Consider the following 19222-nt stretch of genomic DNA (forward strand, 5'->3'; position numbering starts at 1 on the left):
GTCAAAGAGAAGTGAAGTAACTTGTGCAACGTCACACACTGACACACTAGGCAAGTGGCAGAGGTGGGATTAGAAGCCAGGTCCTCTGACTCCCAGGCCCGTGCCCTATCCACTTGGCCACACAGCTTCTGACGCAATTACCCACTTCTGTCACTGCTGTGGTTATCTTAACTTAATTTCATTTCCTCTCACTCTTTTCCACGGGTCTTTCCTTGTTTTAGATTTAAGCTCCCTTGTGGATCAGAGATTGTGGCAGAATTAGATGTCCACAGATTCTTTTCAGAATTTAGCCCGATGCTTGGCTCACTGAGAATGCTTTTGCCGGTTGACGATATCATTGATTCATTTCATTGTGCAAGTGGTAATTTCTTACACGGCAAGAAAATAATTCACTGTACATTATCCTGATCAGGCACATCTTTTTAGGTCTTGTTAATGTGCTTCGGAATCTAAATCATCAAAGATACCTCAGAGAAGGAAGCCTTTCACTCTTCAATAAACACACCGAAATGGAAAACTGGGTCCACTGCTCTTATTGTGCCTCTGAGAAATACACAGAATGATGAAAAGGATATCAACAAGTGGTAATGAAAAGAAACTCCTTGGGAAATGAAAACAGGAGCTCAGCCTCAATGGGAGCCAGTCTGCATTTGACCAAGAACACAGTTAAGCACTCAAAAAAGATGACTGATTGACTGATGGGAAAAAATCATCAACTGGAAATGGGAAGAAGCAGCAAAGCCTCCTAGTTAAGCCCACTTGGGAAGGGGAAGGGAAAAAACCCCCACCTCCAGCAAGCCTTCCCGGTTGGTTTAACATCCAAGTTGCATCAGCCCAACACCTACTCTACAAACTTGCGCATTTTATTCTTCTCCTCAGCATTCTTGCACATATGCATGCATTTATATATATATAAAACTATGTGTGCAGTGTCAGATAGTTTTATATATAAAAGTTTTAACACATTCATAGTGGACAGAGAGAAGACAATTTTTGACAAAGTGACAATTTTTCTCTCCCGGGATCAATAATCAATAATAAAGGAAATAGTAGCCAAGAAATAAGCTGAAGATTAACGTTATGCAAGACTTGCTATGAAGAGCCTGGAAAAAGTCATGATACGTGCTGATGTAACTATTGCCACAAAAATATAAATCGTCAACTCCATGGTGTTTCCAGTGACAATGCATGGATCCGAAAGCTGGACGGTGAAAAAACAGGATAGAAAGAACATCAATTCTTTTGAAATGTGATGTTGGAGAAGGCTTTGGCGAATACCATGGACTGCCCAAAAGACAAATAAACAGATTTTAGAGCAAATTAAACCAAAGTGGTCTTTGGAAGGCCAAATCACTCAACTTAGATAAGTATATTTTGGACAGATCATCAGGAGGACTAATTCTCTGGAGAAGACACTGTTAGAAAAGGTCCAGAGAAAACAGGGAAGAGGCAGACCGGCAACTAGATGGACAGAGACCATAACAACAATAACGGAAGAAGCATTAGAAAGGTTGCGGATTATGGCAGAGGACAGGATGTTCTGGAGAAAGTATATCCGTGGAGTTGCTATCAATCGGAAAAGACTCGACAGCACTTAATAATAAGTAATTACATTCAGTCAGCAGTTCTGTCCCTATGCATTTGTAGCGCTTCCTGCTTTACCCTTGTTTTGCCGCTTGCTTTAAATGTCCTTAAATAATTTTTGTTGGTTTACACAATTATATCATTAGTTCGTAAGGGCAGGGAACCCTTTTTATTGATGCACTCGTCCAGGTTTTCAGGGCAGGGCCCGGCACTCGGAAGTCTCTCAGTAACCGCCGCTGATTGTCGGTTTTCGGTTCATCTAACATCTTGAGCCACCAAGCAGCTTAACGACATCGCTAGCTCTGACTCCCGCTCGCTCCAGCTCCTGCTCACCCTGCTTCCCCTGGCTCCGGCTCAAAAAGGTTGGTGCCGTGGGTGCTCGTTCTTTCTCCCTGCCACTGCGGCAGGAGCAGTCTGTCAAGGGTTTAAGGGCAAAACTGCCACCCGTCTCCCCCTCCCTCCACCCTGCCACCTCTGGCCTGCGGAAACAAAGGGTGTTGGGATCCCGCAGGAAATCTCCTGCATGGGTTTGCGGGGCAGAACCACGCAGCCAAGTGCTTCCCATCCTCCTTCTTCTTCCCCCACCCCTTCTCTCCCTCCTTTCCACTCTGCTTCCCCTTCCCTCCCATTCCCATCTCCTCTCTCCCTCCTGCTCTTCCCTCCCTCTGCTTTCCCTTCGCTCCTTTCCCACTCCACTCCATTCCCCCGTCCTTTCCAACTTGGATCCATCCTCTCCCTACACATGCCCGAGATATGCTGGGCTGGGCTCTCCGGGGCTATTCCTGCCCTATGGATTAGAAAGCCAGGACCGCAACACTTGAAAGACATTGCCACCGTCCCCTTGTTCCAGGAGGAAAGGGCCACTCAGGACTCTCCCTGGCCAGAGTCCCCCATGACCAGCTACTGAAGAATAGTGCCCAGGGCCACGGACAGAACCTCAAAAGGTGCGGGCGAGAGAGAGGACCCAGGAGACACCACCTTTCGGCCCAACGCACGCCGGAGGAGTGAGGAGGCGATCTTCAATTTCTTGTGACTTTATTACATATGAAAAAGTTTGGTGCCCTGGAAGTTCATGAGGAACCTAAGGCTACCTCAGGGTGATAAGAATGGAGGCATCGGAATTGGAAGGGCTTCGCCAAACCCCTTTCCAAGGCCGCCAGCTGGCCTATTTCTTGCTTCACACTTTGAGCCGCTCTGTGATAAATCGGTTCTGTGTCCTGGATTCCATCTTGTACAGCTTATTCCAAGCAGCCAGGCTCAAGTGCGTAATGAAGAATTTGGAGACCGGTGTCGGAATACAGTTCAGATTCCCTGACCCACTTAACTCAACAGGCCGAGAGCGTCAATGAATGAATGAATCAATCCGTCCTATGTACTGTGTGCTTACTGTGTGCAGAGCGCTGTACTAAGCACTTGCGAGAGCAGAATATAAAAGAGGTGGTAAACATGTCCCTTACCCACAACATCACTTGAATCATTCATTTGGAAATTGCTAAGAGGTGAAAACTCCCCTTCGGGCACACACCCACACCCACGCAAACACACAGGACTCGGAAACGGACATGGACACACACACACACACACACACACGTGGCTGTGTAGATGGATTGACAATTAGCCTGAGAAAGATCATCGTTATCACCCATGGCATTTATCGAGCACTGTTCAACGTGCTTAGGAAAGATCAAAATTAGCCACCAGCCCACACCGAGCCAACCTTACAGCCAGGAGAGATACAGCTCAACCTGGTCACTTGGTTCTACTTCCCAGGCAGCACACTTATCCATCAATCAGTGCTATTTATTGGGCGCCGATTATGTGCAGAGCACTGTACTAACCTCTTAACACTGTCTAATGATGCAATAAGCGACAGAGATAGAAAATCAGTTCCAGAAAGCAAAGAGGTCTTTAGGAAGACTGACAGAGTACGGTACAGATCGGGAATCAAGATTCTGACCAAACTGAAGGCCTGCAGGAGAACTGACGAGCTCAACCGTCCCGATGGATCTGCCACATGGACCTACCGCCATCACCGTGCAGCCCTTCACATCACTTGATCAATCAATCAATGGCATTTACTGAGTGCTCACTGAGGGCAGAACACAGTACTAAGCGCTTGGGAGGGCACAATACGACAAAATTGGAAAAACACATTCCCTGCCCACGGCATCCACTAGCACGGTCTAGCGCAAAGAGCCTGGGCCTCGGAGTCGGATCCTGGATCCGCCTCACGCTTGCTGGGTGACCTTGGGCCTGTCACTTCAACTTCTCCGTGCCTCAGTTCCCTCAGCTGCAAAAGAGGGGATTCGACAACCTGCTCGCCCTCCTACTGAGGCTGTGAGCCCCACGTGGGACTTGATCTTGCATCCATCCCGGCGGTTAGTACAACGCTCGGCACGAAGTAATCACTTAGATGCCACAGTTATTATCATGGTTATTCATGAGCTTACAGTCTAGAGGGAGGCTCAAGAGCTGAGACCCCTCACACTGCAAAGCTAGGAGGAAGTCGGTCTGCCAGCATCAAAGCAAACTCATACCTATTTTTTGGCAGAACATGCGAGGAAACCGGATGCCCGAAAGGTAATCAGACCAAAGCTCCACGGTAAGATGAAACAGCAAAATGATCCAGGGAAGACCAAAGAAATCCCTCCCTCTTCCTATCTGACAATGACTCTCCCCACCTTCAAAGTCTGACTGAAGGTGCATCTCCTCCAAGAGGCCTTCCCTGACTGAACACCCCTTTCCTCTTCTCCCACTATCTCTGCGTCACTTGGATTTGCTCCTTTTTACTCACCCCTCCCTCATCCCCACAGTACTTATGTACTGATCTGTAATTTACTTATTTATATCAAAGTCTGTCTCCCCCGCTACACTCTAAGCTCACTGTGGGCAGGGAACATGTCTACCAACTCTGTCATACTGCCCTCTGCCAAAGTGCTTTGCACAGTGTTCTGCATACGGTACGGGCTCAATAAATACAATCGAATGACTGATGAAACACAGCGAAGGAAAACTGAAATGATTTGGCATGGCCCAGGGCTATCTGGAGGGAGTAGAAGAGGACATCAATCAATCAATTCTATATCTGGGGCACTTACTTGGCGCAGAGTCCTGTACTAAGCACTTGGGAAAGTACAATACAGCAGACTTGGTAGATATGTTCCCCGCGCACAAGGGTCTTACACTCTAGAGGACAAATTTACAGCATAGAGGCCTGGTGAAGAGCAGTATAAAGGATGTACATCACCCTGATTCTATTTATTTGCCATTGTTTTAATGAGATGTACTTCCCCTTGATTCCATTTATTGCCATTGTTCTTGTCTGTCCGTCTCCCCCGATTAGACCGTAAGCCCGTCAAAGGGCAGGGACTGTCTCTATCTGTTGCCGACTTGTACGTTCCAAGCACCTAGTACAGTGCTCTGCACATAGGAAGCGCTCAATAAATGCGATTGAATGAATGAATGAGACCAATTTTCTTAGAATAAAGCCTTCAAGAACATCATGATGCCAAGAGGGGGAAACAAGCACAGCATTACAGCAGGAGACTTCACAGACTCACCAGGTGGGAAGGATTGTCTCAGACCCTTGTTGGAGATATCTGCCACTCTGCATACCCCAATAAAAATCTCACCTTCCACACTGTCAACCTCAACTCCCAACACTCAAGGCCTCCCACATACAGACATATATACTTGTAGGAATGTGTGTGAATTCACACACATATTTCTACAAATAGCAGTAGCAGTCTTTGAATGAAAAAACCACAATCCCTGTATTTTTATACTAGATAGGCTAAATCAGATAAGGAATATACGGTAAACATATGTATGGGTGTCCTTCTGCAACTAAAAACAACAGGTCATTATCCAATAAAGGAATGTTGACATATTCATCCTTCAAAGAGGGAGAATATCAACCAGTGCTGGAAATTAGCATCAATCACCTTTATCTCTGAAAAACCTCATCAGGAGGCTTAGTCTTCCCTCCCAGTGTTTAAACTAACCTTTCCCGAAAGACAAGGTCAAGAAAAGAAGGGAAATACAGAGGTTTAGTCTTGGCTTTTCTTTTTTTTTAAAAAAAATACATGGTTGGCTCAATTCTCTCCTCTCTGGAAAGTCACTGGAAATCACGGCTGCAGTGGACAAACCATCAACTTTAAAGCACTCCATCAGCTCTCTGCCTCCTTCCTAAGCGCCATCGCCCCACCTCCAAAGTCTTCCTAAAATCACATCATTTCTAACAAAACTTCCCAGACTTAGCCCTCGTTTTCTTTATTCCCTCTCCCTTCTGCCTCACCTATGTCCCTGTATCTGTACCCCTTAAGCACTTGATATTCACTCCACCCTCAGCCCCGCAGCACTTCTGTACCTCTCAATCAATGGAATTTTATTGTGTGCTTCCTGTACGAAGTGCTTGGGAGAGTACTAGTAATAATAATAATGTTGGTATTTGTTAAGCACTTACTACGTGCAGAGCACTGTTCTAAGCGCTGGGTCGATACAGGGTAATCAGGTTGTCCCACGTGGGGCTCACGGTCTTCATCCCCATTTTACAGATGAGGTAACTGAGGCACAGAGAAGTTACATGCCTTTCCCACCGTCACCCAGCTGACAAGTGGCAGAGCCGGGATTCGAACACATGACCTCCGACTCCCAAGCCCGGGCTCTTTCCACTGAGCCACTACAGGAGAGTGGGTAGACACACTCTCCGCCCACAGTGAGCTTACAATCTAGAGGGGCAGACACACATAAATATAAATAAGTCATGGGTAGGTACAGAAGTGCTGCGGGGCTTAGGGTGAGGGGAGTACCAAGTGCCCAAAGATGACAGATCCAAGCGCACATTCGTAAAGATTTCAAAGCCTGTCTCCCCGCTTCTAGAGGATAAGCTCGTAGCGGACAGGGAACAACCTTGTAGCATAGTAGTCTCCGGAGAGCTTAGGACAAGGCTTGGCACACGGTAAGTTTTACTCTCCTAAGGGCTTAGTACAGTGCTCTTAATATTATCATTATCTCCACACGTGTTAATACTATTAGTATCGTTTTAGTCCACCTGTCTCCCCCGATTAGACTGTGAGCCCGTCAAGGGGCAGGGACTGTCTCTATCTGGTGCCGATCTGTCCATTCCAATCGCTCAGTACAGTGCTCTGCACAGAGTAAGCGCTCAATAAATGCTACTGAATGAATGAATGCTCTGCCCACAGTAGGAGCTTAATACATACAGGTGAATAAAGGTACCTCCCAATTGTAGGGGCAATTCAGTAGACAAAAGCCTCCCTTCCGTGCTAGACACTACTCACACTGAGCACGTGGAAAAGCAAACCAACCCGAGAGAAGCAGCATGGCCTAGTGGACAGATCACGGATCTGGGAATCCCAGGACTTGGGTTCCACTCCCGGCTCTGCCAGCTGTTCCGCCCACTGCTTGGTGTGTGACCTAACTTCTCTGTGCCTCGGTTTCCTCAACTGTAAAGTGGGGACTCAATCCCTGTTCAACTTCCTACTCAAGACTGTGAGCCCCACGCGGGACAGGGACTGTGTCCGACCTAATTTACTTGTACCTGCTCCAGCGCTTAGAACAGTGTTGAACACCTCGCGGGCGCTCCACAAGTAACATAAAACAAAACAATAAAAACAAAATGGGGACCACTAAACCATTTGTTGCAGCATAAGATTCCCTGAAGCCAGTCCTGTGCTCTTCTGGGTTCTGTGGTTTTTGAGAACTGGGAAGCAGTGTGGCCTAGTCGAAAGATCCCGGGTGTGTCAGGAAGACGCACGGAATTCTAATCCTGGCTTTGCAACACTGGTCTGCTGTGTGACCTCGGGCAAGTCGCTTCCCTTCTCTGTGCTTCAGTTTCCTCACCTACAAAATAGGGATTAGATTCTGTTCCCGCATACTTGGACAGGGACTGTATGTCCAAACTGTTTAACTTGGATCTATCCCAGTGTTTCAAACAGTTCTTGGCACCTAAGCGCTTAACTAATGCCATCATTATCGTCACCGTCGTCATCATCGTTAACCGTGCAGCCTTCACTAAGTGAAAGCAAACTGTCAGATTCTCCTCATGAGCAAAAAATAGAGCGCTCAACACAGTGCGGTGCACACAGTTCATGCTCAGTAAATGCCACTGAGTGATTGACTGTGGTGATGATTTCAGTGACTCCAAATTTCAGTCATGAGAGGGGGGCCTGGGGGATATTTCTGCTTTCCCCTGTCACTGATGTCCTGACACTCCCGCTGCGCTGCAGAGAGCACAATGGACTACTCAACGGGTGAGTTCACGGAAGGTGTCCACCAACCGTGTCGCACTGTATTCTCCTGAGGGCTTAGTACACAATAAGCGTTCAATCAGTAAATAAATGTTACAGTCAGCAGACTGGGATTTTTAAAAACTCATCCTTGAATCACATACAGGAGCAATTAGCCAGGGTGGACCACGGAGAAGAGGTTAGGTCTATTCTCCATTTACACTCATTTCCTCGGAGAACTTATTCACTCCCGGGGCTTCAACTACCATCTCCGTGTGGATGATAGCCCAATCTACACCTCCTCCCCTGATCTCTCTTCCTCTCTCCAGGCTCACATCTCCTCCTGCCTGCGGGACATCTCCACTCGGATGTCATCCCGCCACCTCCGACATAACATGACCCAGACAGGGCTCCTCATCTTCCCACCCAAACCCTGTCCTCTCGCCGACTTTGCCGTCGCTGTAGACGACACCACCATCCTTCCCATCTCACAAGCCTCTTCCCTGACTCCGCTCTCTCATTCAACCCAAATATCCAATCCGTCACCAAATCCTGTCGGTCTCACCTTAACGAGGTCACCAAGATCTGCCCTTTTGCTCTCCATCCAAGGCGCCACCACGTTAGTACAATTACTCACCCTACCCCGCATAGATTACCGCATCAGCCTCCCTTCTGACCTCCCAACCTCCCGCCTCTCCCCATTCCACTCCATACTTGATTCCGCTGTCCGGATTATCTTTCTACGGAATCGTTCAGGGCATGTTTTCCCCAAACCCCGCAAAAGGTCTCCTGTGGTTGCCTCTCCACCTCTCTATCAAACAAAAACTCCTCATCATTGGCTTTAGAGCTCTCCATCACCTTGCCCACCTCCCACCACACTTCCCTCCTCTCCTTCTACAATCCAGACCATAGGCTTCACTCCCCTGGTGCTAACCTTCTCACTGTGGCTCCATCTGGCCGCCGACCGCGGTCCACGTCCTACCTCCGGCCTGGAACCCCCTCCCTCTGCAAATCCACCAAACTTCTCCTCCTTCCCCCCGACCCTGGCCGCCTCCCTACCTTCAAAGCCCCGTTGAACGCACATCTCCTCCAAGAGGCCTTCCCAAACTAAGCCCCACTTTTCCTCAGCTCCCCTTCCCTGCCACGTCACCCTGACTCGCTCCCTTGGCCCTTCCCCCTTTTCCCTGCCCCCCAGTAGTTATGTATATTCTGTTAAATTGAAGCAGCGCGGCTCAGTGGAAAGTGCCCGGGCTTGGGGGTCAGAGGTCATGGGTTCGAATCCCAGATCTGTCACTTGTCAGCTGCGTGACTGTGGGCGAGTCACTTAACTTCTCTGGGCCTCGGTTACCTCATCTGTAAAATGGGGATTAAGACTGTGAGCCTCACGTGGGACAACCTGATGACCCTGTATCTACCCCAGGGCTTAGAACAGTGCTCTGCACATAGTAAGCGCTTAACAAATACCAATGTTATTATATATCTGTCATTTTATTTATTTCTATTAATGCCTGTTTTCTTGGACTGATGTCTTTCTCCCCCCTCTGGCCTGTAAGCTTGTTGTGGGCAGAGATCATTTCTCTTTAATGCTTTCCCAAGAGCTTAGTAGAGCACTCTGCACACAGTAAGTGCTCAATAAATATGACTGAATGAATGAAGGAATGAACATTAGCCACTTCCGAGGCAGCGTGGAAGGTCTTTGGTAGCAGGAGCGATAGAGTGTCCACCCAAAAGCCGGAGGACCTGGGTTTGAGGCCGAGGTCTGCCACTGGCCTGCCGTGTGACCTCGGGCAAGTCACTTAGTTCTCTCTGCCTCGTTATCCCTGTTTTGCCAATGAGGAAACCACCACCTGACTTTTTTCCTACCTATCGGGCCAAAATCGACATAAGGGAGGAGGTTTGGGGGATACAGCAGCGCTACACAAAAACCAAGGTTGGATCGTTGTTTCGGGTGGGTGGGTGGCTGCCCACTTCACCAACTACAAGTAGCGCGTGGTACAGTGCCTGGCCCGGAGTAAATGCTAAACAAATATTATTAGTATTATCATTAATAATAATTACAGTAACTGAGTTTAAAGATTCATTTCAGCCGAATGCTAGTATTCAATTTTTAGCACCTGAATAAACATCAATCGCAAACATTTATTAAGCGCTTACCCACTGCAAAGCCCCATTAAGAGCTGGGGAGAAGACGAATAAAGAGCCATTCATTGAGCCATTCATCCAGACAGGGCCGCCCAGTCTGACGGCAGGGGCAGCGGGAGGGGGAGGTGGGGGCGCTGACTATCTAGGGAGGGAAAGCACAATCACTCAAGCAATGGCAACTCTATCAAAGAGAAAATTTTACAGCCTCTGAGAAGCGTTCAGGGTCACTGTTAGTCCTCGAGAATCCAAAATGTCAACAGATTATTTTGAGCATAATCTTCATGAAAAAGGTCAAGCAAATGAATTGAGCTTCGATAGGCCAAAACATTATTTGGAGGGTCTGAATTGCCATTCATCTCTACTGCGGTCTCGGGTCGGGGTGGGGGATGGGGTGTGGAAGGGAGGAGGGGTGGAGAAATGAATAATATTCATTTATTTTGGGTTACAAAGTAGACGCTACATGGGCCAGAAGAAAAGTGAACAACGGGACGCTAAACGTTCCGCGTCCAGATTTTCAGTGCCACGACTCCATCCCCAATATCCACCCGCCAGATTCTGGATCTGGATTATGGGAAGAGACGGGTCAAACCGCATGTAACTCAGAGGAAAATCAGAACACATTTATCAACACCTTCAGTCTCTGTCACTGAAGGTGAAATTCGAAGAAGACCACTCCGCCCCCCTCCACCCCGCAAGATGAAATTCACCCGCGGGAGGTGTTTTCTTTTTATAGCCCTCAGGAAGAAAGAGAGTTGTTCCCCAATTTTCTGTGTTAAAGTGAGGGTCCTCTGCCTCTGGGTTGCCCGAACTGCAACTATCATGAGGAATTCCTTTAAAATTATAAAGCCCTCGAAAAAGGTAGAGTTTTACAGATGTTCGGGGGGATCATTTCTCATGAGCTCGGGACTCTTTACATATGTTCTCCAAAGATGATTTTTACCTAGGTCGACTTTTCCGTTCTCAGACGCTCCTTGAAATTTAAAATCTGGACTGAAATGGGTTGGCCTTCCTACCTTTAAGATGAAATGACAAACGTTTATCCCTGCCCACGCCTAATCCTCCAGGAAAAATGACCAGAGTGAAAATGCGATTGTAAAATGACCTGCTCCAATATTCCTTTATAGATATATATCGATATAGATATCCTTACATATAAATATATAGAGATATAGATATAGATATATCCTCCTTACAGCAGGTCACTCTAGCAACCAGTCCTGTGGGTGGCCCAGAGGGCGAGATCATTCCAGTGCTTGGCTCATAGTAAACGTTTAAAAAATGCCTTTATTATTATTCCGCATTATTCTTCAGAGGGCATCGGGGAAATGATTGCCCAAGCCAGAAACTAAGGGGTCGTGGGAATGGCCCAGAGGCTCAGTTACTGTAATTATTATTAATAATAATAATAATATTTGTTTAGCATTATCTATGTGTGTGTGTGTGTGTCCTCTCATGCTGTGATTTCCTTTCACCACGCATTCACCCACTACTTAACCATTTCCAGCTGCCTTCTCATTTCCGCCAGCGGCCGATCATCACACAGAACAGTGCTCGGCACATAGTAAGCACTTAACAAATACCATCATCACCTTCATTATAAGAACCAGCCGAACTCTGACGGTCAAGTGGACAGGAGTTACCGAGGTTCCCAACTCATTCCCAGACAAACTTTTGATCCCGAGAAGCTTCTTTACGAGTGGAAAGAAAAAAAATGCCACCTGATATTTTCGTTTTTCCTTCACCTACCGGATGTGATTTCCCTTGGCTGAGAGGGAAGGGGTAGCCACCACTCTCTCCACCCCCTTAAAACCGCCCATGAAAATGATCTTTGGCCCTTTCCTCCGAGCCCAGGTGGAACTGGGAGAAATGACATCTCGCGCACTGACCAACTTCCAGGGAGTGCCAACCTCTCGGATGAGAAAAACGTGCCCTGACGGCTTCCCAACGCATCCCCCCGTCGGAACCGTAAACTCTCCTCGCTAGCCCCTGGCGAGGTGGCACTATGTGAAGGAGGGCGATTGGGTTTTCCCTAATACCCACGGATCGGCGCAAATGCCAGGTGGCGGGCCCCCCCCCCCCCCCCCCCGCCACCCCACCGACTCCCTTAATTTCTGGCTTGGGCTATCATTTCCCCGATGCCCTCTGAAGAATAATGTGGAATAATAATGATGGCATTTTTTAAGCGTTTACTGTGTGCCAAGCACTGGGCCACCCCCACGACCCTCCCCCAGGACCGGTGGCTAGAATGACCTGCTGTAAGGAACAGCTCCCATCTGCCCAGGCCTGGTGGGACAGAAGATCAGAGGTGGGTTGTTGTTTTGTTTTAACCCTAAGGTCCAGGACAGGGAGGAGAAGGAGGGGGAAAGGGATGGAGGTGGGCGGAGAGAGGGTCTCTCTCAGGGTCTGACGGTGGCTCGTCTGCCAGCCTGGAGGATTGAGGAGCGACAGAAGCCCATGCCAGGGCCAGGGTGCGCATGGCAGAGGGGCAGGGACAGAGAAAGAGGCCAGGGCAGGGGCAGAGAAGGGTCATGGGGGAGGATGGAAAGGGGCAGGGCAAGAGGTTAGGAATAGGAGCAGGGGCACGGTTGGGGTCGGGGGGGTAGGGACGGGGCAGGACTGGAGGGAGAGGAAGGGGCAGAAGAGGGCAAGGGGAATGCAAAAGATCAGAGGCGGGGGGCAGAGGAGGACGGGGGGAAGAGAGGGGAATGGGGGCACGGTCGGGAGGAGGGAAAGGGGCAGAGGAGGGCGAGGGGGATACTTTCCAAGCGTTTAGTACAGTGCTCTGCATATAGTAAGTGCTCAATAAATACTATTGAATGAATGAATATAAAAGGTCACAGGCGGGGGCAGGGGTGGGCAGGGGGAAGAGAGAGGAATGGGGGAAGAGAGAGGAATGGGGGAAGAGAGAGGAATGAGGGCACGGTCGGTGGGGGGAAAGGGCGGGGGCGGGGCAAGAGGGATGCAAAAGGTCAGAGGCAGGGGCAGAGAAGGAAGGGGAGTGGAGAGAGGAAGGGGGGCACGGTCGGGGGGAGGGAAAGGGGCACCGGAGGGTCGGGGTCAGGAACAGGAGCAGGGGCAGGGCTGGGGGTTAGGGATAGGGGCAGGGCTGGAGGGAGAGAAAGGGGTCAGGAACAGGAGCAGGGGCAGAGCTGGGAGTTAGGGATAAGGACTGGGCTGGAGGGAGAGAAAGGGGCAGAGGAGGGCAAGGGGGATGCAAAAGGTCAGAGGCGGGGGGCAGAGGAGGAAGGGGGCTAGAGAGAGGAATGGGGGCACGGTGGGGGGAGGGAAAGGGTCGGGGATAGGAACAGGAGCAGGGGCAGAGCTGGGGGTTAGGGATAGGGACGGGGCTGGAGGGAGAGAAAGGGGCAGAGGAGGGCAAGGGGGATGCAAAAGGTCGGAGGCGGGGGCAGAGGAGGACGGGGGGTTGAGAGAGAGGGATGGGGGCACGGTCGGGGGGGAGGGAAAGGGGCACGGGAGGGTCGGGATCAAGAACAGGAGCAGGAGCAGAGCTGGGGGTTAGGGATAGGGGCAGGATTGGAGAAAGAGAAAGGGGTCAGGAACAGGAGCAGGGGCTAGAGCTGGGGGTTAGGGATAGGGACGGGGCTGGAGGGAGAGAAAGGGGCAGAGGAGGGCAGGGGGGATGCAAAAGGTCAGAGGCGGGGGGCAGAGGAGGAAGGGGGGGGTAGAGAGAGGGATGAGGGCACGCTCGGAGGGGAGGGAAAGGGGCACGGGAGGGTCGGGATCAGGAACAGGAGCTGGGGCAGAGCTGGGGGTTCGGGATAGGGACGGGGCTGGAGAGAGAGAAAGGGGCAGAGGAGGGCAGGGGGAATGCAAAAAGTCAGAGGCGGGGGCAGGGGAGGACGGGGGGTAGAGAGGGAGGGATGGGGGCACGGTCGGGGGGGAGGGAAAGGGGCAGGGGAGGGCAAGGGGGATGCAAAAAGTCAGAGGCGGGGGCAGAGGAGGACGGGGGGGGGGGTAGAGGGAGGGATGGGGGCACGGTCGGAGGGGAGGGAAAGGGGCACGGGAGGGTCGGGAACCGGGAAGGGGGTAAGGAGAGGGGCAGAGGGGCTAGAGCTGAGAGGAGGGGGACGGGAGGGGGCAGAGGCCGGGGCGGAGCTCACCTGGCTGACGACGGACGAGTGGGTCTGGATGTAGGTCCAGCCCCCGCGGCAGGGCACGAGCGGGGCCGAGCGGTTGGGGAAGGCGGCCAGGGGGTCGTGGCAGGCCGGGGCGGGGGCGGTGGCGTTGGGGGGCGGGCCGGGGCCGAGGGGCGGGTCCTCGAGCAGGTAGCGGCGGCAGCGGGCATCGGGGGCATCGTCGGGGCCGGGGGCGGGGACCGTCCGCCGCCACTCGTCGTCGGGGGTCCAGGCGCAGGCCCGGGCCAGGCGGAGGGCGGCGGGGCCCCGGCACCAGGCCCTCTGGGGCCGCGCCCCCAGGAACACCACGCCCACGAAGAGGAAGGCGAACGGGACCCCCGTGAGGCACAGCAGGCCCACCGACCGCCGCTGCCAGCGCCCGAACTCGCCCGCCTCCCGCAGAGCCTGCTCCAGCGACGCCATCCGCGGCCGGGACCCGGGACCCGGACCTCGCACCCGGGACCCGGGACGGCCCCACGAATGCTCCGATCCTGCCCCTCCCACCGATACCCCGCCCCCTCCACCTCGCCCTCGCCCGCTCTCTCCTCCTCCCTGGCCTCCTCCCTGCCCGAGGATCCTCCTCTTCTTTGTCCTCCTCGTCGCCCTCCTCCTTCTCCTCCTCCCTGTCTTCCTCCCCCTCGCCCCGCTCCCACTTGTCCTCCTGTCTGTCTCCTCTTCCTCCTCCCTGTCTTCCTCCCCCTCGCCCCGCTCCCACTTGTCCTCCTGTCTGTCTCCTCTTCCTCCTGTCTTCCTCTCCCTCGCCCCGCTCCCACTTGTCCTCCTCTCTGTCCTCCTCCTCCTCCCTGTCTTCCTCCCACTCGTCCTCCCCCTCGCCCCGCTCTCACTTGTCCTCCTCTCTGTCCTCCTCCTCCTCCCTGTCTTCCTCCCACTCGTCCTCCCCCTCGCCCCGCTCCCACTTGTCCTCCTCTCTGTCCTCCTCCTCCTCCCTGTCTTCCTCCCACTTGTCCTCCCCCTCCCCCTCCTCCCACCTTTCCTCCTCCTCTCTGTCCTCTTCTTTGTCCTCCCCCTCCTCCTTGCCCTGCTCCCACTTGTCCTCCTCTCTGTCCTCCTCCTCGCCTTCCTCCTCCTCGTCCTCCACCCTGTCTTCCTCCCATTTGTCGTCCCCCTCGCCTTCCTCCCACCTGTCCTCCTCCTCCTCCCTGCCCTCCTCCTTGCCCTGCTCCCACTTGTCCTCCTCTTCTCCCTCCTCCTCCTTGTCCTCCTCCCTGTCTTCCTCCCACTTGTCCTCCCCCTCCTCCCACCTGTCCTCCCACCTGTCCTCCTCCTCTTCTTTGTCCTCCTTCTCCTCCTCCCTGTCTTCCTCTTCCCCCCTCTGTCCTCTTTCTTGTCCTCCTCCTCCTCCTCCCTGCCCTCCTCTTTGTCCTGCTCTCACTTGTCCTCCTTCCTCGCTTCCTCCTACTTGCCCTCCTCCTCTCTGTCCTCCTCCCACTTGTCCTCTTTGTTCTCCTCCCTACCCTTCTCCTCCTTGTGCTCCTCCTTTTCCCTGTCCTCCTCCCCCTGCCCGTCCCCCTCTTCGCCCCATCTCCTTCTCCTCCTCCCCATCCCCCCGACCTCGCCCCGGCCCCCTCGCCGCAAGGCAACCCCGACCCTGCCTGCAGATGCATCTGCCAGGGGTCGGGGGTCGAGGGCAACCCCCCCCAGAGTTGGGATCCAGCTGTCCGGGTCCAGTTCCCGTCCATTCCCGGTGCACCTCCGGGCCTCCCTAGTCTCTGCTGGGGAAGTGACCCGGGATTCCATCGTCCCGGCCCAAAACCATCCCGACCACGGCGAGCTCCACGACACCCAGATGGGCTTGGGTCTTGTCGCTCCCCTCCCGGGCGAGGAAGGGTACCCGATGCCTGCGGCAAAATATACCACCCCATGCACACACGCGCACGCCCATCAATCCAGGGGAGTCACCGTTCAACCTAGGCGAGGGCCGACTTGGCTTCCTTACCTTCGGAAAAAGGTCACGGTCTTTGGGAACGGCGCCGGTATCAAGCAGAGAAGGATAAGAATCACCTTTTTCATTTCGGTCGTTCATCTACTTTACCACTGGATCCACCTTACCTGGGATTGGGGAAAGAAAAGATCATCGAGTCGGGGAATCCAAAGATGGGAAAGGAGGAAACGGGTCGGGAGCAGAGAGTCGGTGACTAGAAACCACAACTCCCCATTCCTAGACCCAATTCTTATTTAACAGCTGAAAAAAGAAACCCTCCACCTGAACATATTAATCAATCTGGGGCTATAGATGGTCTTCTGTGGGGTTTTTCCTTCCTCCTCCACTGGAATCGGTGGAGCGAATTGGCGAATAACGCCCTGTAAAAGGTCAACATCTCTTTCTACTGCAAACCGGCTGGGGTTTGTATAAACCCCTGAGGGGAATGAACTAAGGTGGAGGAATGAAGAAAGGTGCTTCTGTCCTACCGGCAGAATCTTGCCGTCCGTTGAAGCGGAGGCCTTCTGGTCTTTGCTCCTTCCAGGAGCCGGTCTGACTTTGAGCCCGCCCGAGGAAAGGGCAACGGCCAGAGAGAGGGAGAAGCTTAACAGCGAGGGAAGATAATACGCTTGGCTCTTGTCCAGCTCAGAAGCAGGTGCCAGTTCAGATTAGGCCGAGGGATACATATGGAGCACCTCGGCAACCTCTGCCCATATCCACCGCTGCTGCTTTCCTTCAGCACTCGATGATTTACCGTGCCCTCTTAGCGTAGGACCGAGGGGAGGAGAAACCTGATTTTCGGAGGACCGTCTCGACGCATCCCGACTCCCAAGTGCAAAAAAAGCAAAGCGCGGGTGCTCCTTCCACCATCTATTCAGCCTTCCCTGTCTCCCCCGCCTCTAGACTCTAAGCCCGTCGTGGGAAGGGATTGTCTCTCTTTAGGGCTGTGGTGCACTTTCAAAGCGCTCAGTACCGGGGCTCTGCACACGGTGAGCGCTCAATAAATACGATGCAACGAGCGGACGGCAGGCAGAAGCCAGATGTTGCCGAGTTCTCTATTTCTATTTCAGTCAAGCGTATTTATGAAGCATTTACTGTGCGTAGAGCACTGTACTGAGCGCGGGCCTTGTTCCTTCTAGGCATTTCCGCTCCTGGGTCTAGAACGGGGCTTTGCACGGAGTGGATGATGTGGAAATTTGTTTCGAATGGCCCCAGCTGCTGAGGGTCTCCCATCTGGCTGTTTACTTTATCTGCCAGCTTTTCGAAAGTGGGCGGCCTCATCCAAACCTCAACTCCAAACAGGGAAAGACAGGAAAGCATCTGTCTCGGGAAGGTTTCCCACACTGAATTGAGACAAAAAGAGCAGCAAAAGCTGAATTCAGAACCCAAGGGCCCTGGCTGATTGGAGGTTGCCGCAGAAGTGGAGGCTACCTTGTGCAGACCTGGAAAATTGCCCGCTGGGGGACTCTGGGACAAGTCGCCTAACTCCACCACTTGCCCCCTGTGAGACCTTGGGCAAGTCACTTGATTTCTCGGGGCCTCAGCTCCCTCATCTGCAGAATGGGGATCGAGACCGTGAGCCCCACGTGGGACAAAGGGCTGTGCCAACCCGATTTGCTTGTATCCGCCCCAGTGCTTAGTACGGTGCCTGGCATACAGGAAGCGTTTAACAAATACCATGACTGTCATTATTCTCTGGGCCTCAGTTCCCTCATCTGTAACGTGGGGATTGCGAAAGTCAGCCCCATGTGGGAGATGGACTGTATCCAACCTGATGAGCTTGTATTTACCCCAGAGCTTAGTATTCAATCGATCCTATTTACTGAGCGCTTCCTGTGTAGAGAGCATTGTACTAAGCGCTCGGCACTTAGGAAGCGCTTAACAAATGCCATTTTAAAAAATAACAAGACTCGCTCGTTGTGGGCGGGGGACCTTTCTGCCAACTGGCTGTGTTATCCCCTGCCAGGCTCCTAGTACAGTGCTCAGCACATAGTAAGCGCTCAATAAACACCATCCAACTGCTGAGATATACGGTGGACTTGAGCCTTACGATGAGAACGGCATATTTTAACGTAGCATACTTCAAAAATACCAAAGCTAGCCTACGCCAGGGGTTTTCCCAGATTTCCCGTAGCCACCCTTGAGTAGGCAGTGAAAACTGAACACCAGCCAAGACTGTCTCTTCTTGGTGGCTGATCCAGAGATAATCGCCCTTATTACCAAAGGTCCAGTGCTTTCTTTTTTTAAAAAAAAATCGTATTTCTTTAGCACTTACTAAGGGTCAAGCACGGTTCTGAACACAGGAGTAGGTACAAGTTAATTGGGTCAGGCACCACCCCTGTTCTGCTTTGGGTTCACAGTCTAAAGAGGAGGGAGAATGGGTTTTTAATCCCTATTTTACAGTTGAGGCAACCGAGGCACAGAGAGGTTGAGTACCCAGCGCTTAATACAGTGCCTCCAGTGCTCAGTGCAGTGCCTGGCACATAGTAAGCTCTTAACCAATACCACAATAAAAAATTTATGATCACTTGCCCAAGGTCACACCCCAAGCAAGTGGCAGAGCGGGGATTAGAACCCGGGTCCTCCAACTCCCAACCTGTGCTCTTTCCACTGGGCCACACTCCTCCTCCTAATTAGTCTTCTCTGGTCCTCCATCCCAACAGCTTGGCGGGATAGACCATGCTGGCAACGACTAGGCGTCCCCCACCCCCAGCTTTCAGTCCCACGCACTTGTCCCTCCAGCACAATCTGTGTGCGTGCAGCGAAGCAATGCGGCCTCGTGGCTAGAGCACGGGCCTTCAAGTCAGAAGGACCCGGATTCTAATCCTGGGTCCGCAACCGGTCTGCTGTGTGACCTTGGGCGAGTGACTTCACTTCTCTGGGCCCCAATTCCCTCATCTGTAAGATGGGCATTAAGAGGGTGAGCCCATGCGGGAGGTGGACTACGTCCAACCTGATGAGCCGGTTTCTACCACAGCGTTCAGCACAGAGTCTGGCAAATAGTAAACAATAAATACCACGGGAAAACAACGCAATCAACTCCTCTACCCCAGCATGGCTCGAGCTGTAGCTAAAACGCTGCTCTGGTGTCACTCGGAGAACTACACAGGGTAGAATCACTGGAAAAGAATGGCGAGCTGGCGGCGTCTCACGTGATACCTCATAGCGAG

At 52.2% G+C, this 19222-nt stretch overlaps 1 protein-coding gene across 1 annotated transcript in view; it reads right to left on the minus strand.

The window, feature by feature from the left end:
* The window catches only part of SLC22A3 (solute carrier family 22 member 3), a 111734-nt gene extending 97153 nt beyond the window's left edge, over nt 1-14581 (minus strand). The window contains exon 1 of the mRNA XM_029047751.1: nt 14096-14581. Within this exon, the coding sequence (XP_028903584.1) occupies nt 14096-14533 (438 nt within the window). The 5' untranslated portion in view covers nt 14534-14581. The remainder of the gene's footprint in view (nt 1-14095) is intronic.
* Nucleotides 14582-19222: the final 4641 nt, after the last annotated feature.

The sequence above is a fragment of the Ornithorhynchus anatinus genome, chromosome 2 (genome assembly GCF_004115215.2).
Source record: "Ornithorhynchus anatinus isolate Pmale09 chromosome 2, mOrnAna1.pri.v4, whole genome shotgun sequence".
Lineage (NCBI taxonomy): Eukaryota > Metazoa > Chordata > Mammalia > Monotremata > Ornithorhynchidae > Ornithorhynchus > Ornithorhynchus anatinus.